Source organism: Cnephaeus nilssonii (genome assembly GCF_951640355.1).
Source record: "Cnephaeus nilssonii genome assembly, chromosome: 11".
Lineage (NCBI taxonomy): Eukaryota > Metazoa > Chordata > Mammalia > Chiroptera > Vespertilionidae > Cnephaeus > Cnephaeus nilssonii.
In genome coordinates, this window is record NC_137082.1 from 22,364,029 (window position 1) to 22,385,536 (window position 21,508).

A 21,508-nucleotide genomic window follows, 5' to 3' on the forward strand; every position below is an offset into this window, starting at 1 on the left:
ATAGTGGACAGCTGGAGTCTATTCTAACTGGAGCTATGCTACTCTGAGATTTGTGTAGACCCTGCTTCAGAATTATCCCACTTTAGGAGCAAGACATTTATTCCTCAACTCTGTCAGACATAGGCTAGCCTGCTCCTGGGCTGGGTAGAAGGATTTTGATACCCTAGCACTTGTGACTTAACTCCCACATGGGCAGAGAGGGCTCCAGTGCCCAGAGAAAAACTGGAGGCAAAGGGATATAGATGTTGGTAGTTAGAAGTTGGATGGTGTGAGCAAGAATGGGAAAGGCCAAGTGAACCTGGGCAAGTCATTGACAATCACTGCTCAATGTGTATAATGGAAATTCATCCAGAACTTACCTCCAGCACTTAGTAATTTAAGTGTATCTTATATCGTTGAGCACTTTACTGTTAACAAAGGACCTTCATGTATGTTATTTACTTAATCATTATAAGCCCCCACCCCCCCCCAGGAGTGTGTTGAGCAGGTTTTACTTTTCAAATGTTATAGAAGAGGCAACAGACAGGAGGACAAAAGCTAAGGGAAGTAGTATGAAAAGGCAGAAATAGTCTCACTCCCTGATGGCACTGTTGAGCAGCAGAACCTATGCCAGAAACTGCTGTCTCGAGCCTTTCTCTAAGGTGAAAAATCTAAACTCCTATTTGTTTAAGCAAGTGTTTATGGAGTATGATCTTACTTGAAGCCTAACGCATTCCTAACTTCTATAAGATACCACCTTAACAACTCTATGACTAGGGTTATTTCAGAAATTTTACTCCGTGATTTTTTATGTTTTGATGGATGTAACTTAAGTCAGGAGATACTCGTATCTGAAACATGTCAGTGATTGAATTCTTGGAGAAAAAAAAAGACTAGAAACCATCCAGCTGCTCTAGTTAAGCAGAAAAATCATCTTGGGAGCATATCTGGGCTCTTAATTGGTGTTTTTAGATCATCCACATCTAAAGTGATTATTTATAAAATTGGATACGTGCCTGCCATGTTAGTAATTGCTTTCTTCTCATAGTATTGTTCTTTGCCTCATTTCTCCCCTTTCTTCATTCTCTGGCTTCAACTAAGCATTTTATATGATTATTTTACTTTAACTCCTCTTTTAGCATATCAATTATACATAATATTTTTAGTGGTTTTCCTAGAGTGTAAAATACCTTTTATTTCATTTTTTTTGAAATTGAAAAAAAAAACTAAATCCATCTTCAAATAACACTATAACACTTCACATGAAATCCAGGTACCTTTTAGCAGAATATTACCGATTCATCTCTCCCATCCCTGTGACACTGCTGCCATTTATACCACTTACCCTATACTCACTGTAATACATTGTTACTATTATTTCTTTTAAAAAGTTATTTAAACTAATTTATGAAACATTTATTTTACCCCTACTTATTCTTTCTGACACTTTTCTGGTCTTTATGTAGATTCAGATTTCTTACCTATATTATTTTTCTTCTGCCTGAAGAATGTCTTTTAATATTTCTTATACAGCAGGTCTGCTGGCAATGAATTCTCTGGTTTTTGTTTTGGTCAGGGAGACTCTATTTATCTTTCATCTTTGAAAGAAACTTTCATTGGACATAGAATTCTAAATTGATGGCATATTTTTTCGTTTTGGCTCTTCAGATATTTTTCACGACATCCTTCTTTTGCTTGCATGGTTTCTGATGAGAAGTCCACCTGAATTCATATTCTTGTTGGCAAGGTGTTTTTTTACCCTCTAGCTTCTTTTAAGATTTTCTCCTTGTCTTTTAAAATTATTTTAGTGTTCTCTAAGCTTCCTGGACCTGTAGTGTTTATTGTCTGTCAATATTTTTGGAAAGTTCTCAGCCATTATTACTTCAAATATTTCTTCTGCTTTACCATTTCTTTCTTCTTCTGAAAGTTCAATTACTTATATGTTACCTTTCAAAATTGTCCTACAGTTCTTGGATGTTCTTCTCTGGGAAGTTTCTATTGACCTATCTTCAAGGTCACTGATTCTTTCCTCAGTCATGTCAAGTCTACTGATGAACTCATCAAAGGCATTTTTCATTTGAGTTACAATGTTTTTTATTTATAAACAAAAACATCTGTGTCACATCTGAATCTGCTTCTGATGGTTACTTTGTTTCTTAAACTGTGTTTTTTATTTTGAATGTTTTATTGGGTAATAAAGAGCTATGGTAAATAAGCCTTTAGTGTGAGGTTGCATGCTTATCTGGTTAGGAGTTTGACTTTCTTTAAGGCTTACAGTAGCTACAGGTGCAAGAAGTTTAGGATTCCTCTGGTGCCCTTGTTTTTGTCTTGACTTTAGATTTCCCTAGGCATTTATTCTCAGGGAAAGTTTATTTTGACTCTCAGCTATAACCCACTGTTGTACTGGAGAGTGGTGATAAGATATTGGGGAGGGCAAGTGTTTTATAGTCTTTCAATTAAATCTCAATGTTTTAGTGAACCAATGTCTTTGGGCTGTGACCTTCACAAGTGTTGTACTAGTGGTACAGATATTTTTTGCTTTGCTCTACTTCCTCCCCTGGCTGCAGCATCCACAATCTATTTCCTTGGAACCCAATTCCCTATTCATTGTGTCTCCCTGCCCCAATAGATGAAACAAGGAAGCTAGAGGGGATTGGTGTGGAAGCAATGCCCCTTTCCCAGATGGTATAGGATCTGCCAATTTTTTTTTTCTTTTACCACCTGGAGAATAGTTTGATGCAGTAGAAAATGTTCTGGGTATACTTTTTACAAGGGTTATTCCTCCCCTTCCTGGTCAGAGCTGGGAGGGGAATCTTTCTCATAACTTCACTGTGAGAACCTGGTGGGGCTTCTGGAGGTACATCCCATGAAAGTTTGGCACCCACCCTTCAAGCGTGGGGTCTTCAAAAATTTCTTACTCTCATGCTAGTCCACCCTCAGCCTCTAGCACTTCATCAAAATTACCATTTCAATGTTCTTATTCCTTTATGGCTCTAGCAGGTTCTGTTCCAGGCAAGCAGGTCTTGACTATGAGTTCCTGGATCCCCGTCTCTCCAGATTTCAAAGGGGCCATTGGTCCTTTACCTCAGTTCTCTGATGGGTCCAAGAAAAGTCATTAATTTTCAGTTTGTTCATCCATTTATTATTGTAAGGATAGGAGTGACAACTTGCATGCTCTTTATAAGTCAGAACCCTAAGCCCCCATGCTTTCCCCTTGAGTATCATTTTTTTTCATTTATAAAATGAGTTTATTTATAGCTACCTTGCAATTCATTGCCATGAATTTTTGAGATAATAATCTATAAGAAAGTAATGTAAGACTCATAGCAGGTGGTCAATAAAATGGCATTCTATACTTCAATTTTACAGGGTATTCCATTGTCATAAAGAAACAAAGAGAGTGGAACCATGCATATATTTATGTTACATAAAATCAGCTAGACGTTGCTCAAATAAAAATTAATAAATGGAGATAAAATAGTTTAAATAATGTGGACAAGTTTGCCTGTCGAGCCATAGTGTGTGCATTTGTGTCAACTAAAAAGAAAGACGCAGTGAAGAGCTGGGAGTGGAAGAGAGGAGGAGGAGGAAGGGAACTTTCCAGGTAGATGGAACCATATATGGTTGATTCCTGCGGCAGGAAGAATTTACGAATATTTAAGAAATATGGCATTGGAGCTGGAGGAGGTGAGAGGTGGGAGATAGTGATCTTTGCAGAGTTCTTGGCTTCTGTTTTAAAAGCAGTTAGCTAGTTACCTCAAAACTCAATTTTTATCATTCACATATTTAATAGGTAGAAAGTTGGACATAGTGTCTTACTACAGATATACTTTATGTTTCTTTTCATTATTGTTCAAATTAAATATTTAAATGTATTTATTTGTGTGAGATTATTTATTGTTCCATTTCTTAACTTATTGGTTCTTTGTGCTATTATTACTTTTTAAATAAATTAATTGTGTATATACATATATATTTAATTTATAAAATGAGTTTATTTATAGCTGTCTTACAATGTTTTATATATATATATATTTATATTTTTCTTTCATGTTTCATGTTTGAGGAAAAATTCTTCCCAAATATATATATATTTAGTTATTACCATTCAATTATTTAAAATGAATAGGTCTTCCCATTTGTTGGTGTGACAACTCAGTGGTTTATAACTATATGAATTTATTTCTCATGTCTGTGGGTTAGTTGCAATTCAGCTGATCTAGAGTGGCACTTTCTTAGTTGGTGATTTATTTGGCAAGATGGTCCTATGGAAAGGTTAATATTTGGTTTCTTGGAGGAAGTTATAACAATGTCATCCCTGCCTGGGCAAGTTCTTGTGATTCCAGTAAGACATAGGCTGCAAGATTAAATGTTTGTGATGAAAGGGAAAGAGGTGTCCTTTTTCTTGGGTTTACCTGACAGCAGACTCAGGAAAAAAAAAATTTGTCCAGTAGTTTATATGGGAGATGATTCTAGAAGCATGGTGAGAGAATGGGGAAGAAAGACAGGGAAGAGAAGGCAGCCAATAAAGAATTTATTGATAAGAAAACAAAAGAGAGAGGAAAAAACAAACAAATGCATGGGCTGGGGACAGCAGTGTGGTGATTGCCAGGGATGAGGGGCGGTAGGAGGTGGAGGAGGATAAAAGGGAGATAAAGGGTGATGGACAGATACTTCAGTTGGGGTGGTGAACACACAGTACAGTGTACAGATGATGTGTTGTGGAATTGTACACCTGAAACCTGTATAATTTTGTTAACCAGTGTCACCCCAGCACATTCAATAAAAAAGAAAATAAATAATAAAGAAGAATTTATTGATGAGCAGGTTACCACTATGGGCAGCTGGAGTTCTACACTACTGAGGATACTCTGAAAGACTGTGTAACACATACCTTCAAATTATGCTCCCATATAGCAAAGAAGTTGAAGAGCTCATCTGCCAACTCCCTTTGCTCTTGGGGTATCAACTCTTGGTTTGTGTGGACTGGGGACAATGGAGTCCAGAGAAAACCCTTAGGCAAAGGGATGCAGGTGCTTGCAGGAGGCAGCTGTCACTGTGCAGGAAAATGTCCACTGAGGTGCAGGTAACCTCAAGAGAGGGCTGAGAGCACAAGAAAGTACTAGACTGCAGACCTAAAGTGAGCCTGAGGATGCAGTGACTCCTTTTATTGCACACTGCTGTGGATTCAGCTGGTCTTCAATAAATGCTTGTTACTGTGAGTGAGCACCTTGCAGGTCAGGAGAGAAGTGGTTTTATTTTTCTTTCTCAATATTTAGTTCAGAGCTGAACACATCTATTACTCAATAAATCTTGGTGTAGGGAGGCAATTTAGGAGAGCTTGGCCCTTGGGGCTGGGTAGACTGTGTCGAGTCTCATGGCTTGGTGATCCATGCCAGGTATTCCCACTGGCAAGTTACTTGCTCCGTTTAGTCTATTTCCTCATCTTTAACACAGAAATAGTGATACAGTACTCAGGTATTATTGTAAGAAGCAAATGAGTTAACAAATGTTCAGTGGCCCTTCTAGAATCTCCGTATTGAGGGAACTTAGACATCAGTTAGGGTGGAAAGGAAAGCAGGGCATTTGCAGAAGATTGAGAATACTTTCTTGACTGGGGAAAGGCTGGTGGAGCTTAAAGAAGCCCTCTCAAACACCCCTTTGGTGCTGCTATGGTATCTATTAAGTACCTGGACTACGTACCTAGACTAGGGCTTGGCAGTTGACAGGGATTTCATCTAACAGAGCTTATTATCCGGCTTTAATGCATGATATTGCTCTGTTTGGAAATGTTGAGCTGATAGCATATTGATAGTGTTTGTATTTTATGATATGTAATTGTTATCGCAATACAGCTATAATGATGTGACAACCAAAGCAGTAAACTTACAGTGCAAGGCAGAATGTACCCTTGAAATCACTACTTTCCCCTGATTTCTCTCTTGGAAGTATCTAGCTCTCATGAGTGACTGTCAACACTTGGAACCGGGATTCAGAATGGGGTGAGGAACCCAAACCAAAGCCTGGGTGAGTGATGACTAAGCAGAAAAGGTCAGGCTTTCTCCCTGAACACCAAGAATGGCTAGTCATGTGGCATAGAGCACAAACTCTGTAGCATGGGGGAACTTGGTGTATGGTGGTGCTGGAGACATCAACAAATTCATTCTATAAGATGGAATGAAGCACCGCCATGCTTGCTGTCAGGCAGTTGGCTGGGTGTCCTAAAAAACTTGTAGCAGGTTCCTCCAGGTGGATAACTATACGGGGAAAAGGACATGGTGGCCAGGGGCCCCTGAACAATTCAGATGTTGACCCTGAGTGATAAACACTATTTATCTGAGATCCAGATTTAATTGGAATGGACCAAAAGACTTTCCAAGAGGCCTCTCCACTCTTTTGTCTCTCAGTGCAAAGCCATACTTTGTAAGCAACCCAAAACTTTAGGGGTCAGCTTCCAGCTAGTGGGGATTTCAAATCAAGGCAGAACCAAGGAAGAATTGTTGATCTAAGAGTAATGTTCCTAGTTTGTCTAATATGTGTTATTTTTCTTCCAAATTAAATTTATATTATTTTTTAATTATGAAGATCACACACACTTACACACACATAATTCTTACCCAGAGAAAATTGGATATAGTTTTTGAGATATTTTATAGATTTATGTAAATATGTGTTTAAGTATTTAATTAGTCTTGTAAAAATATTTATACTTTCAATATAAATAAATAAATTTTACAGTTTAATTTAACTAGAGTTAATTAAGTGTAAATAAATCTTAAAAATCTTAAAAAGTAAGACATTGAAATTAAATAAATCTCCTATTTATATTATTCCAATATTTAGATTTTACAAACAATACTCTGATCCTTGTTGCTAAACCTTTGTGATATTCTTAATTTGTCCTTAAACTCTTTTTTCATATTTTGTATCTCTTTATCTCTCTGAGCTGCATTCTGAACAATTCTTTCATATAGTTCACTAATTTTCTCTTAAGCTATGTCTAAGCTGTTGTTTAACCCATCTTTTGAGATTTTTATTTTCAATGATCATATTTTGACATTTCTAAAAGTTCTGTTTTCCAGATCTGTCCTCACTTCTCATATTCTCTGTTCATTTTTATGCCTTTAATCATTTAAGAATGATTTTTATGGTGTATATCCAAGGGCATCTATTATCACTGTTTCTGTTACTGACTTCTGCTCTTGCTCAAAGTGGATTGTTTCCCCATGAGTTTTGTAATTTTGAACTGTGAACTCATCTTCTGTGGGACCTCAGTGGGGATCCTTATATAAGAATATACCCCTTCAGAGAAATTTTCTAATAGTTTCTGCCAGGCACACAGTGAGAATTATCAGCTCAGAACACATTTATTTCTTGACATAAGAATTCGAGTGTAAATGTGAATGCCAAATTCATGAGGCCACCAAATTCAATGGTTATAAATTCTCAGAGTAGACCATTTTTTTCTCTCCACCTAGTAGACAGAAAACATCATTGTCATCTCATCATTGCTTTGGGGTAGATTGTTCTCACTGGCCCAAGTTCTCATCTAGGTTCCCAAATGGGCACAAATCTCTATGTTACTGATTCCAGAAAACACCCATAGGCCCACCAGAGTTTCAGCTCAGCAGTTTCAGTAGTTGCAGGTGACGATTTCATGTTCCTTTTTATTTTTTATCCCTGGGGACTTTCCTAATTTTCTTCCAGGACCAGATCTGTATTTAAAAAGATATTGCGTTTTCCCTAGTACTTTCGCTTTGCTATAAGAGATTTTCTGGTTATTTAGACCATAATGTTGCCAGCAACTAAAGCCCTTAAGTATTTCTTTAGTGAAAATTTTCAAAGGAGGATTTCATATTTAAGAGGAATGTACATTATAATGTAGCTCACACATACTATATTTCATCCTATCTAATAAAGAGGGAATATGCAAATTGACCATTACGCCATAACAAGATGGCTGCGCCCACAGTGGAGGCAGGGATCCCATAACACAAGATGGCTGCACCCACAGTGGAGGCAGAGTTCCCGTAAGGAACCTTAACGAGCAATCAGCAGGGACCTGAAGCTGCGTGGCTCTGGGCCTGGGCAGGGGACCTGAGGCTGTGCTTCCTGCCAGGTGGGGTGTGATAGGGGACCTCAGGCCATCCCCCCCGCCCAGTGGAGCTTGACAGGGGAACTGAGGCCGTGCCACCGCCCAGCAGGGCTTGACGGGGGGACCTCAGGTCGCGCCCCCCGCCTGCGAGGCTTGACGGGGGTGGGGCCGGCTGGGTCTGGATCTAGCCCAATGAGGGTGGGGCTGGCTGGTTCTGGGTCTCGCACGATTTTGAGGCGCACATGGGTGGATGGGGACTTGACTCTGGTTCCCGTGGCGCGCTCCAGACTCTGACAGAAGGAAGATTTTCTTATATATTTTACTAATTTTCTTTCATCTCTAACACTTCCATTATAAAGGACAAATAGCAATATTAAAATATTTCCTCTAATTAATTCCCTTTTAATGTGCATGAATTTCGTGCACCAGGTCACTAGTACATAGTAAACAATGTTGAAAGCATTGGGATATCTTATGAATTTAATTCAGGAACATAATAACAAGAGGCAGCTTTAAATAATTTCTTAGCTCTTTCGTTAACTAAATCTGTGTTCAACTTGTCTATCTCATTTTAAGCATCTTTTAATTAAAACTTTTAATTTTTTCCCAGAAGCAGAAAAATCAAGTTTCAAAGTATGATGCTCACTGTTAGAATTTAGTTTCTGGTGCTTTATTCTTGTAATAGAACATCTGTCTCCTTACAACCTTTGGAAGTATAAATCCAAAGGACCTGAATAGGAATGTTCATGGAATTCTGATGAACAAGGGTTTTCTATAAGCATGTCCCCACATCCTTACTTTTGCCAAGTGAGAACCTACTACATATAAATTTTATTTTCACACCACTCAGTTACATTGGTGTTTAAGGCTGAGTGGAAGGAAGGAAGCTACTACATGGGGCGGGGCAGGAATGAGTGCTGTGCATGCTGTTATTTTTAGTGGCTACCTCCCCTAGTCCTTACACAGTCACCGAAGAGTAGCTTTGAACAAGCTGCAAAACCCCGAGAGGTCATAACCCAGGAGGGGAGAGACTCCAGGAACGTGCACCAGGGAAGATGCAGATGGATAAACAAGCCATAAAGTGCACCATAGTTTCTCTTTTCCAGCATTTCACTGAAGAGTTGACCCCAGGCTATTACCCTGTGAAAGTGGAATTTTAAGAGTCAACCCCAAACAAACCTATACTAATCCCCAGTTGGCTGGCTTTCCCCATCACTAATGAAACCCAGGAGGGTCCTGATGTGAGGTGTGACAATCTGAGAGGCAGAGTGAAGATCACAGAGGCGAGAAACCTATCACCTCTCCTTTTATATCCTGAAGAGCATATGGGCCAGACTCAGCATGCCCAAAGTTCTCATTGGCCACTGCCAGAGAGCCGCATGTAGATGGACACCCACCTCTGTGGCGCCCCCTCCTCCAGTCTGGCCCAGCCCAAGTCTTTTCCAAGGTGCCTTAGCTGACAGTGTTCAAATATGACAGCCACCTTGCATACACCTTTTCTGAGGACTCAGGTGAATGCCTCCTGTGATGAGGTGATGAGAATGAAAGGTCGGATAAGCAACGTATCTGACCAGCCGGCTGTGGGATCACACTCTGGGCTCTCTGATTGGAGCATGGATAGAGCTTATAAGGCCTTGTCTATCTGATGGGAATAAATGGGTTGGGTTGGAGCAGTGCTGGGGAGGATCTCTAGGAACTGAGGCATTAGGGTATAATCTGCAGCCATTCTGCTTCTTATAAATCTCTAATTACTTCCTTTAGATCGTGGAGTCAGGGCCTGCCATCCTCATCAGAATGTGTCCAGAGTCAGAGTTAAGTCGATCATCAGACAGGAGTAAGATGTGGGTCTCCTCCACACTCATTTCCTTTCTCATAGGTTAAACTCTGCAGCCTCAACTATGCACGAAATGACAAAGTCCTAGGGCTTGGGGAAAGTTCAGCAGGAAATGGGGCCAGGTCCTTGAAACAACATATGGAGGAAGGTGCTTGCCAACCACAGGCACTAATTTTCACTTAAGGAGCAAAACCCAGCCCTCCACCTTTTGTTATAAAAGTTTAATCTACTGGGATTTCTCTGCATTGTACTCCTGGATTAATTCTGCGCTATCCTAGATGCCATGTCTTCCTGTTGCTTGGATGTGTTTATTGGAGTCTTAGTCAAGTAATTTTTTTAAATTAGTTTTAGAGAGGGAGGGGAGGAGAGGGAGAAAGAGAGAGAGAGAGAGAGAGAGAGAGAGAGAGAGAGAGAGAGAGAGAGAGAGAGACCAGGGGTCGAACCCACAACGCAGATATGTGCCCTGATGGGGAATTGAACTCACGGCTCTCTCTGGTGCTTGGGATGAAGGACACTCCAACCAAATGAGCCACACCAGCCAGGGAGGTCAGTAATTTTTTAAAGAGAGGGTACTGAGAAAATAAGCTTACTGAATCTTTTATGTAAAAATAAGTCCCAATTTCACCCTCCCTTGATTAGATAAATTTTTCTGGATATAAGATTTTAGATTCAAAACTATTTTCTCTCTGAATTTGAAGGCATTGCTTTCAGTATCCAGTAATGCTCATGAGACATTCATGATAGAAAAAGAAGTGGCAGGGGATACAAACAAAAAATGTGCAAAAGACCAATACAACAGCCAATGAACACATAAAAAAAAATACATCACTTGTAAATGGGAAGCAGACATTAATTAAAACCTATTTTCTTGGTCCCACTTCTAGGAATATATCCTAAGAAACCTGAAACACCAATCAGAAATATTTATGCACTCCCATGTTCATAACAGCACAATTTACAATAGCTAAGATCTGGAAACAGCCCTAGTGCTCATCAGTAGATAAGAAAGCTCTGATACACTTACACCATGGAATACTATGCAGCAGTAAAAAAGAAGAATCTCTTACCTTTTGAGACATCATGGAGAGACCTGGGAGTATTATGCTAAGTGAAATAAGCCAGTCAGAGAAAGACAAGTATCACATGATCTCACTCATCTGTGGAATCTAATGAATAAAATAATCTGATTAACAAAATAGATCTAGAGACCTAGAAGCAGGAAATACTGTCAAATCTCAGAGGGAAGGTGGAGGAGGGAGGGTGGGTGGATGGGAGGAGATCAACCAAAGAACTTGTATGCATATATACATAACCCATGGACACAGATAATAGTGTAGTGAAGGCCTGGAGTGGGGGGCAGGGGAGGGCTAGAAGGGGTCAATGGGGAAAAAAAGGGGGACATATGTAATACTTTCAACAATAAAGATTTTTTTTTAAACCCCATTTTCTTTTCTATCAGATTGATAAAGATTATAAAAATGGTAATACTCAGCATTGGCACAGATTGGGGAAATGAATATTTTTATACACTGCTGAAGGGTGTGAAAATTGGAATGAACTTGATGGAGAACATGTTTATAATATTAAGAAATAAAATTTGTTACTTTTACCTTTGTAGGTGAGATTGTTTTGTTCTTTTCCAGCTGGGAACTTTTTAGTTCTTCTCTTTATCCTTGGTGTAACAAAGTTTCAGGAAGATGCATTTAGGTGAAATCTATTTTTAGGTGAAGGGATTAAGTACAAATCGGCAGTTACAAAATAGTAATGGGGAAGTAAAGTACAGCACAGGGAATATAGTCAATAATATTATAAGAACTATGTATGATGTCAGATGGGTACTAGACTTATGGGGGGATCATTTAGTAAGTTATATAAATGTCTAACCGCTAATCTGTACCCCTGAAACCAATATTGAATGTTAACTGTAATTGAAAAATAATTAAAAAAAGAAAATCTATTTTTATTAGCACTTACTGGATCATTTCCACCTTCCGTTCTGTTTTAGCTTCAAGGAAATAATACTTCTATTATGTCTTTTTTTTCCCCCTGTCTTCACTTTTTCTGATTCTTTTTTCCCCCTCACATTTTTATTAGATGAATAATGGTCCTCCTGCTTGTATCATCCATATCTCTTGAATTTTCTGTCATGTTTTTAATTGTTGCTTTATATTGATTTATTTTCATCAAACATTTAAATATTAAATATTTAAATTTAATGAATTCTCTGGTTTCTTTTTATAGCAACCTATTCTTGTTTTGTAGATGTCATACCTTCATACAATCAGGTTGATCAACAAGAATAATAATTATAATATTTAAGAAGTTTTTTTTTCTATGATTATCTGTTTCTGTTGGTGAAAGCTTTTCTATTTTTTAATCTTGGCCACTCATTTTGGTGTTGCTGGTTTTCCTCAAATATCTGGTAATTCCTGATCTTTCATTCTTAGTCACAATTGAGCTCCATGATGATTAATTTGAATAGCTGGCTTGTTTCTGCTCTACTTGGATATTATAAATAATAAATGCACAGTTAAAACATAATTTTTAAAAGAGTGTTAACCTCATTAGAAATGAACCCACTTTAATAAAATATTTTAGTTTTTAATATAATGTGCCTGTAATAATGACTATCTATAGGACTTATAGACTTACCTATATAGAAATCATTAATATTTGGTTGTTCCAGAGTTTATTTATTAATAATATATCTTACAAATACACATACACATTTTGAAGTTTTATCTAAGTTTTTTTTTTTTTAGTTAAAAACTCTTCATAAATATTTAGTTGAAAAGGTTTTAGGGTAACTAACTTATATTTTTTAATGTTAAGACACTATCTATAATAATAAAAGCATAATATGCTCATTAGACTGGATGTCCTTCCAGACTACCTTCCGGACAAAGCTGCAGGGGCCAAGGCAGAGGTGGCTGCTGGGCAGCCGGGGGCCAAGCCCCTTGCACAGATTTCATGCATTGGGCCTCTAGTTTTATATATAAAAGAGAACCCAATTTGTCATAGGTGTCTATATTGAGTGACTGTAACTTATTGATGCCTTACGTGTACAGAGATTTTTTTCAAAGACTGGTATAAAGTATATGTAGTTGGTATGGACATTATTAAAATACTTGCATGACTTTACAATTATTTACAAAATAGATACATTATGGGGAAATCATGTATTATTGGCAAGAGAGATTATTTTTCCCTTTTAAAAAACTCATAGACTGATTGGCTGCCTCGGACTGGTGAAAAATTTTCATTCAAAAGATGCCAAGATCTTTTTCCATGATCTCACATTGCTACCCATTCATTTTTCACACAGAGCCTGATTCATGCAGGGGATCAGCCAGGTTGAGGCTGGATTGATCTCATCACAGTGAAGCCATTACACTTCTGTCGGTCTTCCTTACACATTTGCTCCATGCATGCTTCAAATCTGGAAAAAAAACATACTTATGGGCTGGAGAAACAAAGAAGCAGCAATTTCCTTGCCTTATTCCTTGGACGGGGATGAAGTAGAGAGCACGATGTGGTGATTGGAGCCAGACCTAACCCTGGCCGTGGGCATTGCAGCCGACCCAAACCTAATTAAGAAAGATCCTGAATAAACTTGGGTCAGAGCCAAAATCACTAGCTCCTTCAATCAATATTTTTGATATAAAAATTAGCATCTGGGCTGAATAAAAGGGAACACTGTTTCATGCCACAGGGAAAAAAAAATCCCCTCTTGCTTCTACTCTGACCTCCTGATGTTGGATATTTTATTGATTTGTATCTGTGATAACTTTTCAGAGCAGTTGGCTGGCAACCATCAGATTGTAGCCTCTCATTTGAAGGGATGCAATGAGAATGCATACAAGTTCTTTGGTTGATCTCTTCCCACCCACCCACCTTCTCCCTTAAACCCTAACTGTCACAGGCATCAAACTTTTCAAAATGGGTAAGCTGGTTTCACGTGTTCTCTTATTCCTGCTTGAATTGCCGTTGCTAATATATAAAGTTAGCTAAAATAACTTTTCTAAGAAATTGGCTTTGATAAAGGAGAGAGAAGACATTCTCAGAAAAAAGCAATAGTCTGTCAGAGCCTTGCAAGTCCTCTTTATACTCTGCAATCCCATGACAACATCAACACTGTTGCCTTCCAACATGAGTCCATTATTAATCGCCCCAAGAGTCTCCAGAAGGTAGTGGGTGTCAGAGTACTTAGTACAGTGTCTGGCACAAGATAAGTGTCCAAAAATAATTTACTTGTTATTTTTTGAAGACACCACATACCTACTTTAGAAAGAATTCTTAGTCTTGATCCATAAAATTTATATGCAGGGTATAAGATAGAGAAAGAAAAGATTAACATTTGACTCTTTTTGATGCCTTTGTTATCCTGAAGACTTATTTTGTAATGAAGTGGAAACCAATTAAGGAACAAGTTAAGACATCTCTACCTTTTAGATTCAGTGCAATATCTACTGATGGAATCTTATTATATCTGGAACTTGCTTCCAAGTTATTTGGTGGAAATGGGAGTGAAATGGGTGGGGGATGTAGATAAAAAAAAACTGGCTATGAATTGGTAATATTTGAAGCTGGTGATAGGTGCATGTTGGCTCATTATACTATTCTCTATGTTACTGTATGTTTAAAATTTTCCATTATGAAACTATTTTTAAGTAGATAGACTAGAAATATTTTTTAAACAGTTGGACTGCTGTCAACTCAAAACTGAACTCCTCTACAAGAATTGCCTTCGGCTGAATAGTCTTGCCCAAGGTGGTTTCCTTCCCCACACTTAGCTTGCATCCTGTTACTAGTGATGGTGGGGAAGAGCAGTTGGCTGGCACACATAAAGCTCCTGGCTCTCTCATTTTGCAATTTCACAATAACTCTAAACAACCATGTCAGTTGCATAGCTCCCATGGAATTATCTAAGGCCTTTGTTATAGCATCACAATTTGACTTCTTATTTTTCCAATCCTGTTCACTCTCTCCAACCTAGATATTGTCCCATTGTATGTGGTCTCAGTGGTGTGCTGGTAAATGTTTAACAGCTGGCTCTTCAGATCCCTAATTAGTAGTGTTTGCCAATTTCCATGGTGTAAATATTTGCAGCATGGCCAATTTTAAGCTACCAAAGTGATGTCATTGAATACAGAATTGGAAAGAGATGAGTACATTTGGTTCTTGTGACAAAATGCAAGCTAGCACCAGCCACTCTTGCCAATTTTCCTCAATGAAATTCTTAAATGCAAATTTCTACCTCAGTCTGTTTTTTTAAAAACCCACTAAATTAACATAAATCACCAATTATTTTTATATCACCAATTTTGATATTTCGTTTATTAAATAAACTAACATTTCACAGACAGAATGAAATGAAATTGGTCACCTCAGAGGTTTCAGTGAAACACACACACACACACACACACACACACACACACACACACACACACAACACTGTAAGACAACATTCCACAAAAATTGCTTAGAAACATTTAAAATACAGATGTCTTTTAATTTCCTAAACAATACACAGCTGCAAAGGGCCTGAGAAAACAGACTTCAAATATGTTGTTCTTACTGAGACCAGTAAAATTGCCAAGAAATCACTAGATAAGCTCAAAATACAATTGTTATCATTGCTGTAAATAAAAGATATATTTAAGAGTTAAGGTTTTATCATCAGAGCTTTAGGTCAGAGCAACCCACTTATATTTGCTGTCTCTGAAGAAAAAAAAGAGGAGCATTGCATATTTGAAGAACTGTTAAGGCTCACCCTATTCAAGAGCTGTTGTTGGAATAAATAAATAATCAAAGTTTGAAGGTTTCTTAAAGGGGTAGAAGAAAAATAAAGAAACAAGACACCACATTCAATGGAACAAAGTGATGAAAGGAAAAGGAACATTTTGTAGGAAAGGATACAGAGAAGCATTCAAGAAGGAATAATTTATTCAAATGAATATTCAAGTGAATATTCTTCAATATTAGATTCCTTGTTGTAGGAAGTGATGATACCTGGAAAATAGGAGCGAAATATCCAATTGAGTAGGAAAAGTTGGAATAATTGACTTTACTTTAGTAGTATAAGTACTCAATTATAAACACAGAGTCAGAACAAAGCTTCTGTTACGTTATTAGAGCCAAGTGGTCTATCAAAACAAAAGCTCCAATAATTATTCTCAAATTATGACATGGATTAGAATCCCTTGGGAAGGCTGATGACAATGTAGATTACTATCTCTCACTATTCTAATTCAGTAGAATGCTGGTGTGGGACTCAAGGATCTGCATTTTATCAAGCTTTCAAGTAAATTCTGAAGCCTGTGGTTCTCAGATCAAAACTTGCTGAAACACATTCCAGCCAAACATTCATGATACTGAAGTCCCATGATAAGATTAGACATGTGTCCATGTCATTTCATTATGTAAATAATCTTTCTTATAAATATCAGTCTGTATCCTTTATCTTCTGCTTCCCTGAAGATTATTTTTAGGACAACACCTTCCATCTATCTATCAACGAATCAGATTTTCATCTCTCTACCTTTCATCTCTCTACTCTCTGTAAGGGAAAAGTAAATGTGAGTGTGTGTGTGTGTGTGTGTGTGTGTGTAAATGGGAAGGTTGGAGATACATAACATTGTAGTTCTTTTAGAAATTCTCTTTCCCCCAGAATCAACCAAAGAGACATTTTTGGCTCTGCTATACTTATGGAAACTCAGTAATCCCTATTGAATTAAAATCATGGTCTTATTAACCTAGCAGCAGAAGAAAAATTCTCAGTATTCACAATCACCCTCTTAACCAACCTCATTATATATATGCACACTCTTATATTGTCAGACCAGTGGGACCTGGATCCCTCCTAATGTGCTGCTCGGGAAGCATTCCACTTGGCTTACAGTTGCTCTTATAAGTGTATATTCAACATAGACTCTGACAGAGATAGGCCTTTTATCTTGTACACGAGAAAGTAATAAATAGCCCCAGAACTCTTGGATCTTGATGAAGAGAGAGTAATCTCCCCCTGCCTCCCATGCCAACTGGCTAAGTAATTAGTTTCCTATCATGAGTTGACTCAAGAGCCTCCATGAAAGTAATTATGAGAGTAATTCCTGCTCAAGGAGACACCCCTCTGGAGGCTTAAAACTCAAAGGGTGGGTGTGTAGATCACAGGCACCCAGAATGGGAGGGGATGTTTATTGCTTGCTATACCTTAGGGAGGCCCAGACATGCTGCCGCCCTCTTTGTCTCCTGTTTCTTTTACAGGACTGAGGACATTTATGCATTTTGGAAAATTAACTAGGATCAATTTCATTTAAATGCACATTTTCAAAAGAAAAGACCTATGTGTCTTTTTTTTTTTTCCGCTGTACATTTACTCAACAAATATTTTCCTTGCACAAGTAATGCTTTACTGGCTCATGGAGAAGAACTGAAATTTAGTTATCAAATTCAGTCATTAGATGGGGCAACAGCATTTCAGAACCTGCTTTCTCTCCTTCTAAGCTAATTGTACGTAAAAATTGTTCACGAAGAATGTTATACTACTTAAAAACATTCATGATCCACTTTTAAATTGTTGTACCTACTAGGGGTTATAATTTCCTAAAACTTTCCATGCAGATCACCTTTCTCCTTTAATAAGTTTTGAACATCAGGTCATGTTGCTCCATCCAACACCAGTGCTTGGGGTTGAGTTTCTATCTCAGTGCACAGCATGAAAGCTTGGGTCCATGTGTGTCACACAAAGTCAAGCCTCTCTTGAAGTGATTTGTTTATAGTGTCATTTGATGGAGTGGAATGTTCTGTAACTCATTCAAACTATTACAGAAGCTTTGCTAAAAGGTCACCACTGCTCTTTAGAGTTTCCAAATCTGTGCACCATCTGGGAGCTTGTTAAAGATAAGGTTTTCCACTGGCTTTTTCCATACCAACTAGATCCAATTAGCGAAGGGGTGCTATTCCAGAGGAGTTTGTGTTCAGAGACACACAGAGAGAGAAGGAGGGAGAGAGAGAGAGAGAGAGAGAGAGAGCTGAAGTAAATTACAGTTAGTTGCCAATAGTGCACAAGTTCACTTTGCACCAAATTGAAGTGCATTTGGCAGATGACAGCGCTATTTAATGTTAATAGGCCTAAATGGGTGTGTGTGTGCGTCAGTCTTGAAAAAGTTGAATATTTGGTTTTAGATGTTTTTAAACCAATTCTTCAAGTGTAGTCATGGGAGTCAACTCTCAAGAAAATGGAATCTCACTATTTCCTCAAAATTCAATAGGAAAATGTCAACCCATTCCTTCAAGTCATAGAGACTACACATGCTAAACATTCACTCTACATGGCACCAAAAATGTTCAAATGCTTCTAATGTCATGGTTTTAGTTTAGGCCTAAAATTGGCTTGTGTTTGCTGTCTACCCCCTTCCTTATGAAACACACATCTTGAATTTTCCAAACCTTAAAAGCTCAGCTGTAAAACTGTAGGAGACCAGTAAGAGGAAAAGGTAAGTTTCCTTCAAAGACATCTCTAGGTGCTGCTGGCCAGTTCTGCTCTTTCCCTCAAAACACTAACTATGGCTTTTGACACTTGTCCTTGGAAAAAGTCCAAATGTGGCAAATGGTAGAAGCAACATTTTTTTACCTTCCTGCCTGGAACTTCCTGTGATACACGAGTTCTAGCTGGTGCTTTCACGTGGGAACAAGGAGGTCCGCTACTGACCACCACCTTGGCCCATCCGGAGATGGGATAAGTAAACACACAGTGAGATCTATGGAATTAAAAATCGAAACCCTCTCCTTTGGTTGGAATTCCTGAAAGGGTCTGGACTAAAGAGGCTGCACAGTAGCAGCTAAAACACAGGCTTATTGCCATTACAAACATTATAAGAAGTGTGTGTGTGTGTAGCAGGTTACTTGGGAGAAGAGAAACATAAATCTGAAACCGTATTTTTGTCTCTACAGTCCTGAGATGGGGACATTAAGAACACAATAACGTCTCCCTCAGTTCAACTAAGCTGGTTCGAAAACCAAATTGTCCTTAGAAAGGGAGAGAAATGCACTTATATTCTTTTTGAGGCAAAGAGAGAATTTTTCTGGCAAAGTCTTTAGGTGCCATTCAGGACCTGGAAACTTAATCATCGAGTTCAAAGCTTGTTTCATCATAGAGTTCAGGGCGTGCTGACTTCTTGTTCCGGGAATATTTCAGGTGCAGGAGATCACCCATCTCATCTAGGGCTTCCAACACCTGTAAAGAGATCGCCTTCCATTAGTCATCTTTGAACCTCCGAGTGGCTCTGCTCTCCAGTGCTTCACAGAGAGCTACACTCTTCTTTTCCCAGCTTCTTTGATTTTAAAGAAATAAAGAAAAATCCAAGTCATTAAGGTATGGTGTATAAGGCATCCCTAGAGGAATGTTAGGTGCTAATTCACTTTATTTCATATTCTTTGTCTAACTCCACATAATGAGTGTTTCACTTATTTTGGTGGTATGAAGAAAAGAATAAAAGTATCTGACCCATGCTACCCTTTAGCTTTATTTTAAAGTTTAATGACTTAGAGGTAAACTTGTGGAAGAAAAAGATAAAGTGTCCACCTTCATGCTCCTGCAATCACCTAAATTTCCTTTCCAAGATGAACTGATTCTATCTAGTATTATCACTAGTTGCTTATTTTTTAGTGTCTCCTCTCCGACTTTTTGCTTCAGGATTTTTCACATAGCAGACACTCAATAGTTTGCCAAATTGCATTGACATTATAAGAATGTTCCATCAACTCCAAACTGACTGAGATGGCTTAGTTCTCTGATATTCTTCATCCACATAAAGATTTAAATCAAAGAACCATGAAATGTGGGTTTAAAATCATTAACGCTTCCTGCAAATGGCTGTCTTTGTTACTAGTTTTCCAACATGTTGCCTAGTTGGGTTATATGTTATTATGATTAATTTGGTGGCTATGAAAAATGTCGTGATGCAGGCAGATGATGCTAAAAAAGCATGTTAGATTAGCTTTTGCATTTAGAACTAGAGTAAATAGCACAACATTTGGCTACTCAGTCAGTCTTTTCTATAAAAATCAAAACACTGACTTGACTCAAGTCTTCACTAAACTGATTTCCTTTTCTGTATACTGAGTTGATCACATTGTTGGACAGTGTTGGCATACCCTTGTTTTTAGCAGTGAGTGTTATTAGTGTTATTTTCCTAAATCTCCCGAGAGAGACCCAGGGAACCCTAAGCTAGTGCAATAAAAGAACATGCTCAGAATCCAAGGTACTGGTACTGGAGATCCCTTGGCCTGTGCTGTACTCACCGTGTCTAACATCTCTCGGGTATGTGCTGCTGAAACGCAGAACCGTGCCCTGGCTTCCGCTAAGGGAGTAGCTGGAAATCCAACGACCACTACCCCAATCTTTCTGTTTAGTAGGTGCCTTGCAAAGGCCCTAAAGAAAAGACAAAAAAGGAAGTTTACTGGGAGATGACAACAACATACTGTATAAAAAAGAGAGAATATGACTAATTGACTTTTTCTTAAAAAACAAACAATTAATAGAAGATGATTGAAGTTATTAAGCATCTGTCAAACACAATTCACAAAGAAATGGGACAGTCACTTGATGGCACCAGAGTGTGTATATTATGGATCCTGGCACACTCATTGAATAATCTTGAGTACTGAGTCTCTGACATTGAGCAGAAAATACTGATGGACGTGACCTTGATTTAACAAGTATGCACTGATGTTAAATCTTTTGTCTGTAGGATTCCTAGGAATAAAAACTAAACAGCTAACACAGTGCAATTACATAAAGGAAGAATATACATGATATTGTCCCCCCACCAAAAAAATGTATACACACTGTAACAGCTGATAGCTCAATTTTGAAAAATGAAATGTATTTTAATAAACATTGCCTTTATAATTAATCAAAGTGTATGTATGCATTTTTGGGGACACTCTTTATATTAAATGCACACCTATATGTTTTAAAAACATAATACTAATGATATAGTATGAAAATTTCAAGAAACCTGTACTTAATGACTGTAATTTGAAGACCAAAGTCAGAAGGTCTGCAGGAGCCAACCCCAAGCCATATTCTCACCCCAGAGCCAAATATTTTATTTTCAATTAAATCAAGAAATAGCAAGGGTCTCCTTATTTCTTCATGTGTGAATGAAGAGTCCAGGGAGATTAAATTCATTAACTGGTTAAAGGGAAGTGGGACGGGAGGGAGACAGGGAAAGAAATGTACATGCACAGGGAGGCTGGCTGGTTGTAGGACAATAGTCTCACAACTGCAAAGATTCCTAATGCAGGGCAAAACCTCTTAAAGTTACGATTCCTTCCCCTTTACTGCTTCTCATCTCTTTCTTTTCCAGAGCTAATCTCAGTAACAATTCTAGAATATCAGGCTGTCATAGTCTGTAAATATTTTGTATCAGAGCCAAGGTCAGACAAAAAGACATGCCCCAGGTGAATCTATCCCTCTTACTGAGTGAGGTAAATGCCTCATTCTGTTCTTAGCATTAAGAGGTTGCTGCAAGCCTGCTCATTTATTCATTCCTCTCGCCCTTAGGCTGTCTGCCTTTTGGTTGCCTCAAGGA

The 21,508-nt window shown here is 38.1% G+C and overlaps 1 protein-coding gene across 1 annotated transcript in view; it reads right to left on the minus strand.

Moving 5' to 3' along the window:
• Nucleotides 1-15,298: 15,298 nt before the first annotated feature.
• The window catches only part of SPTLC3 (serine palmitoyltransferase long chain base subunit 3), a 131,293-nt gene continuing 125,083 nt past the window's right edge, over nt 15,299-21,508 (minus strand). Inside the window, exons 11-12 of the mRNA XM_079783757.1 lie at nt 20,214-20,343; nt 15,299-19,146 (exon numbers count right to left, since the gene is read on the minus strand). Coding sequence (XP_079639883.1) covers nt 19,033-19,146; nt 20,214-20,343 — 244 coding nt within the window. The 3' untranslated portion in view covers nt 15,299-19,032. The remainder of the gene's footprint in view (nt 19,147-20,213; nt 20,344-21,508) is intronic.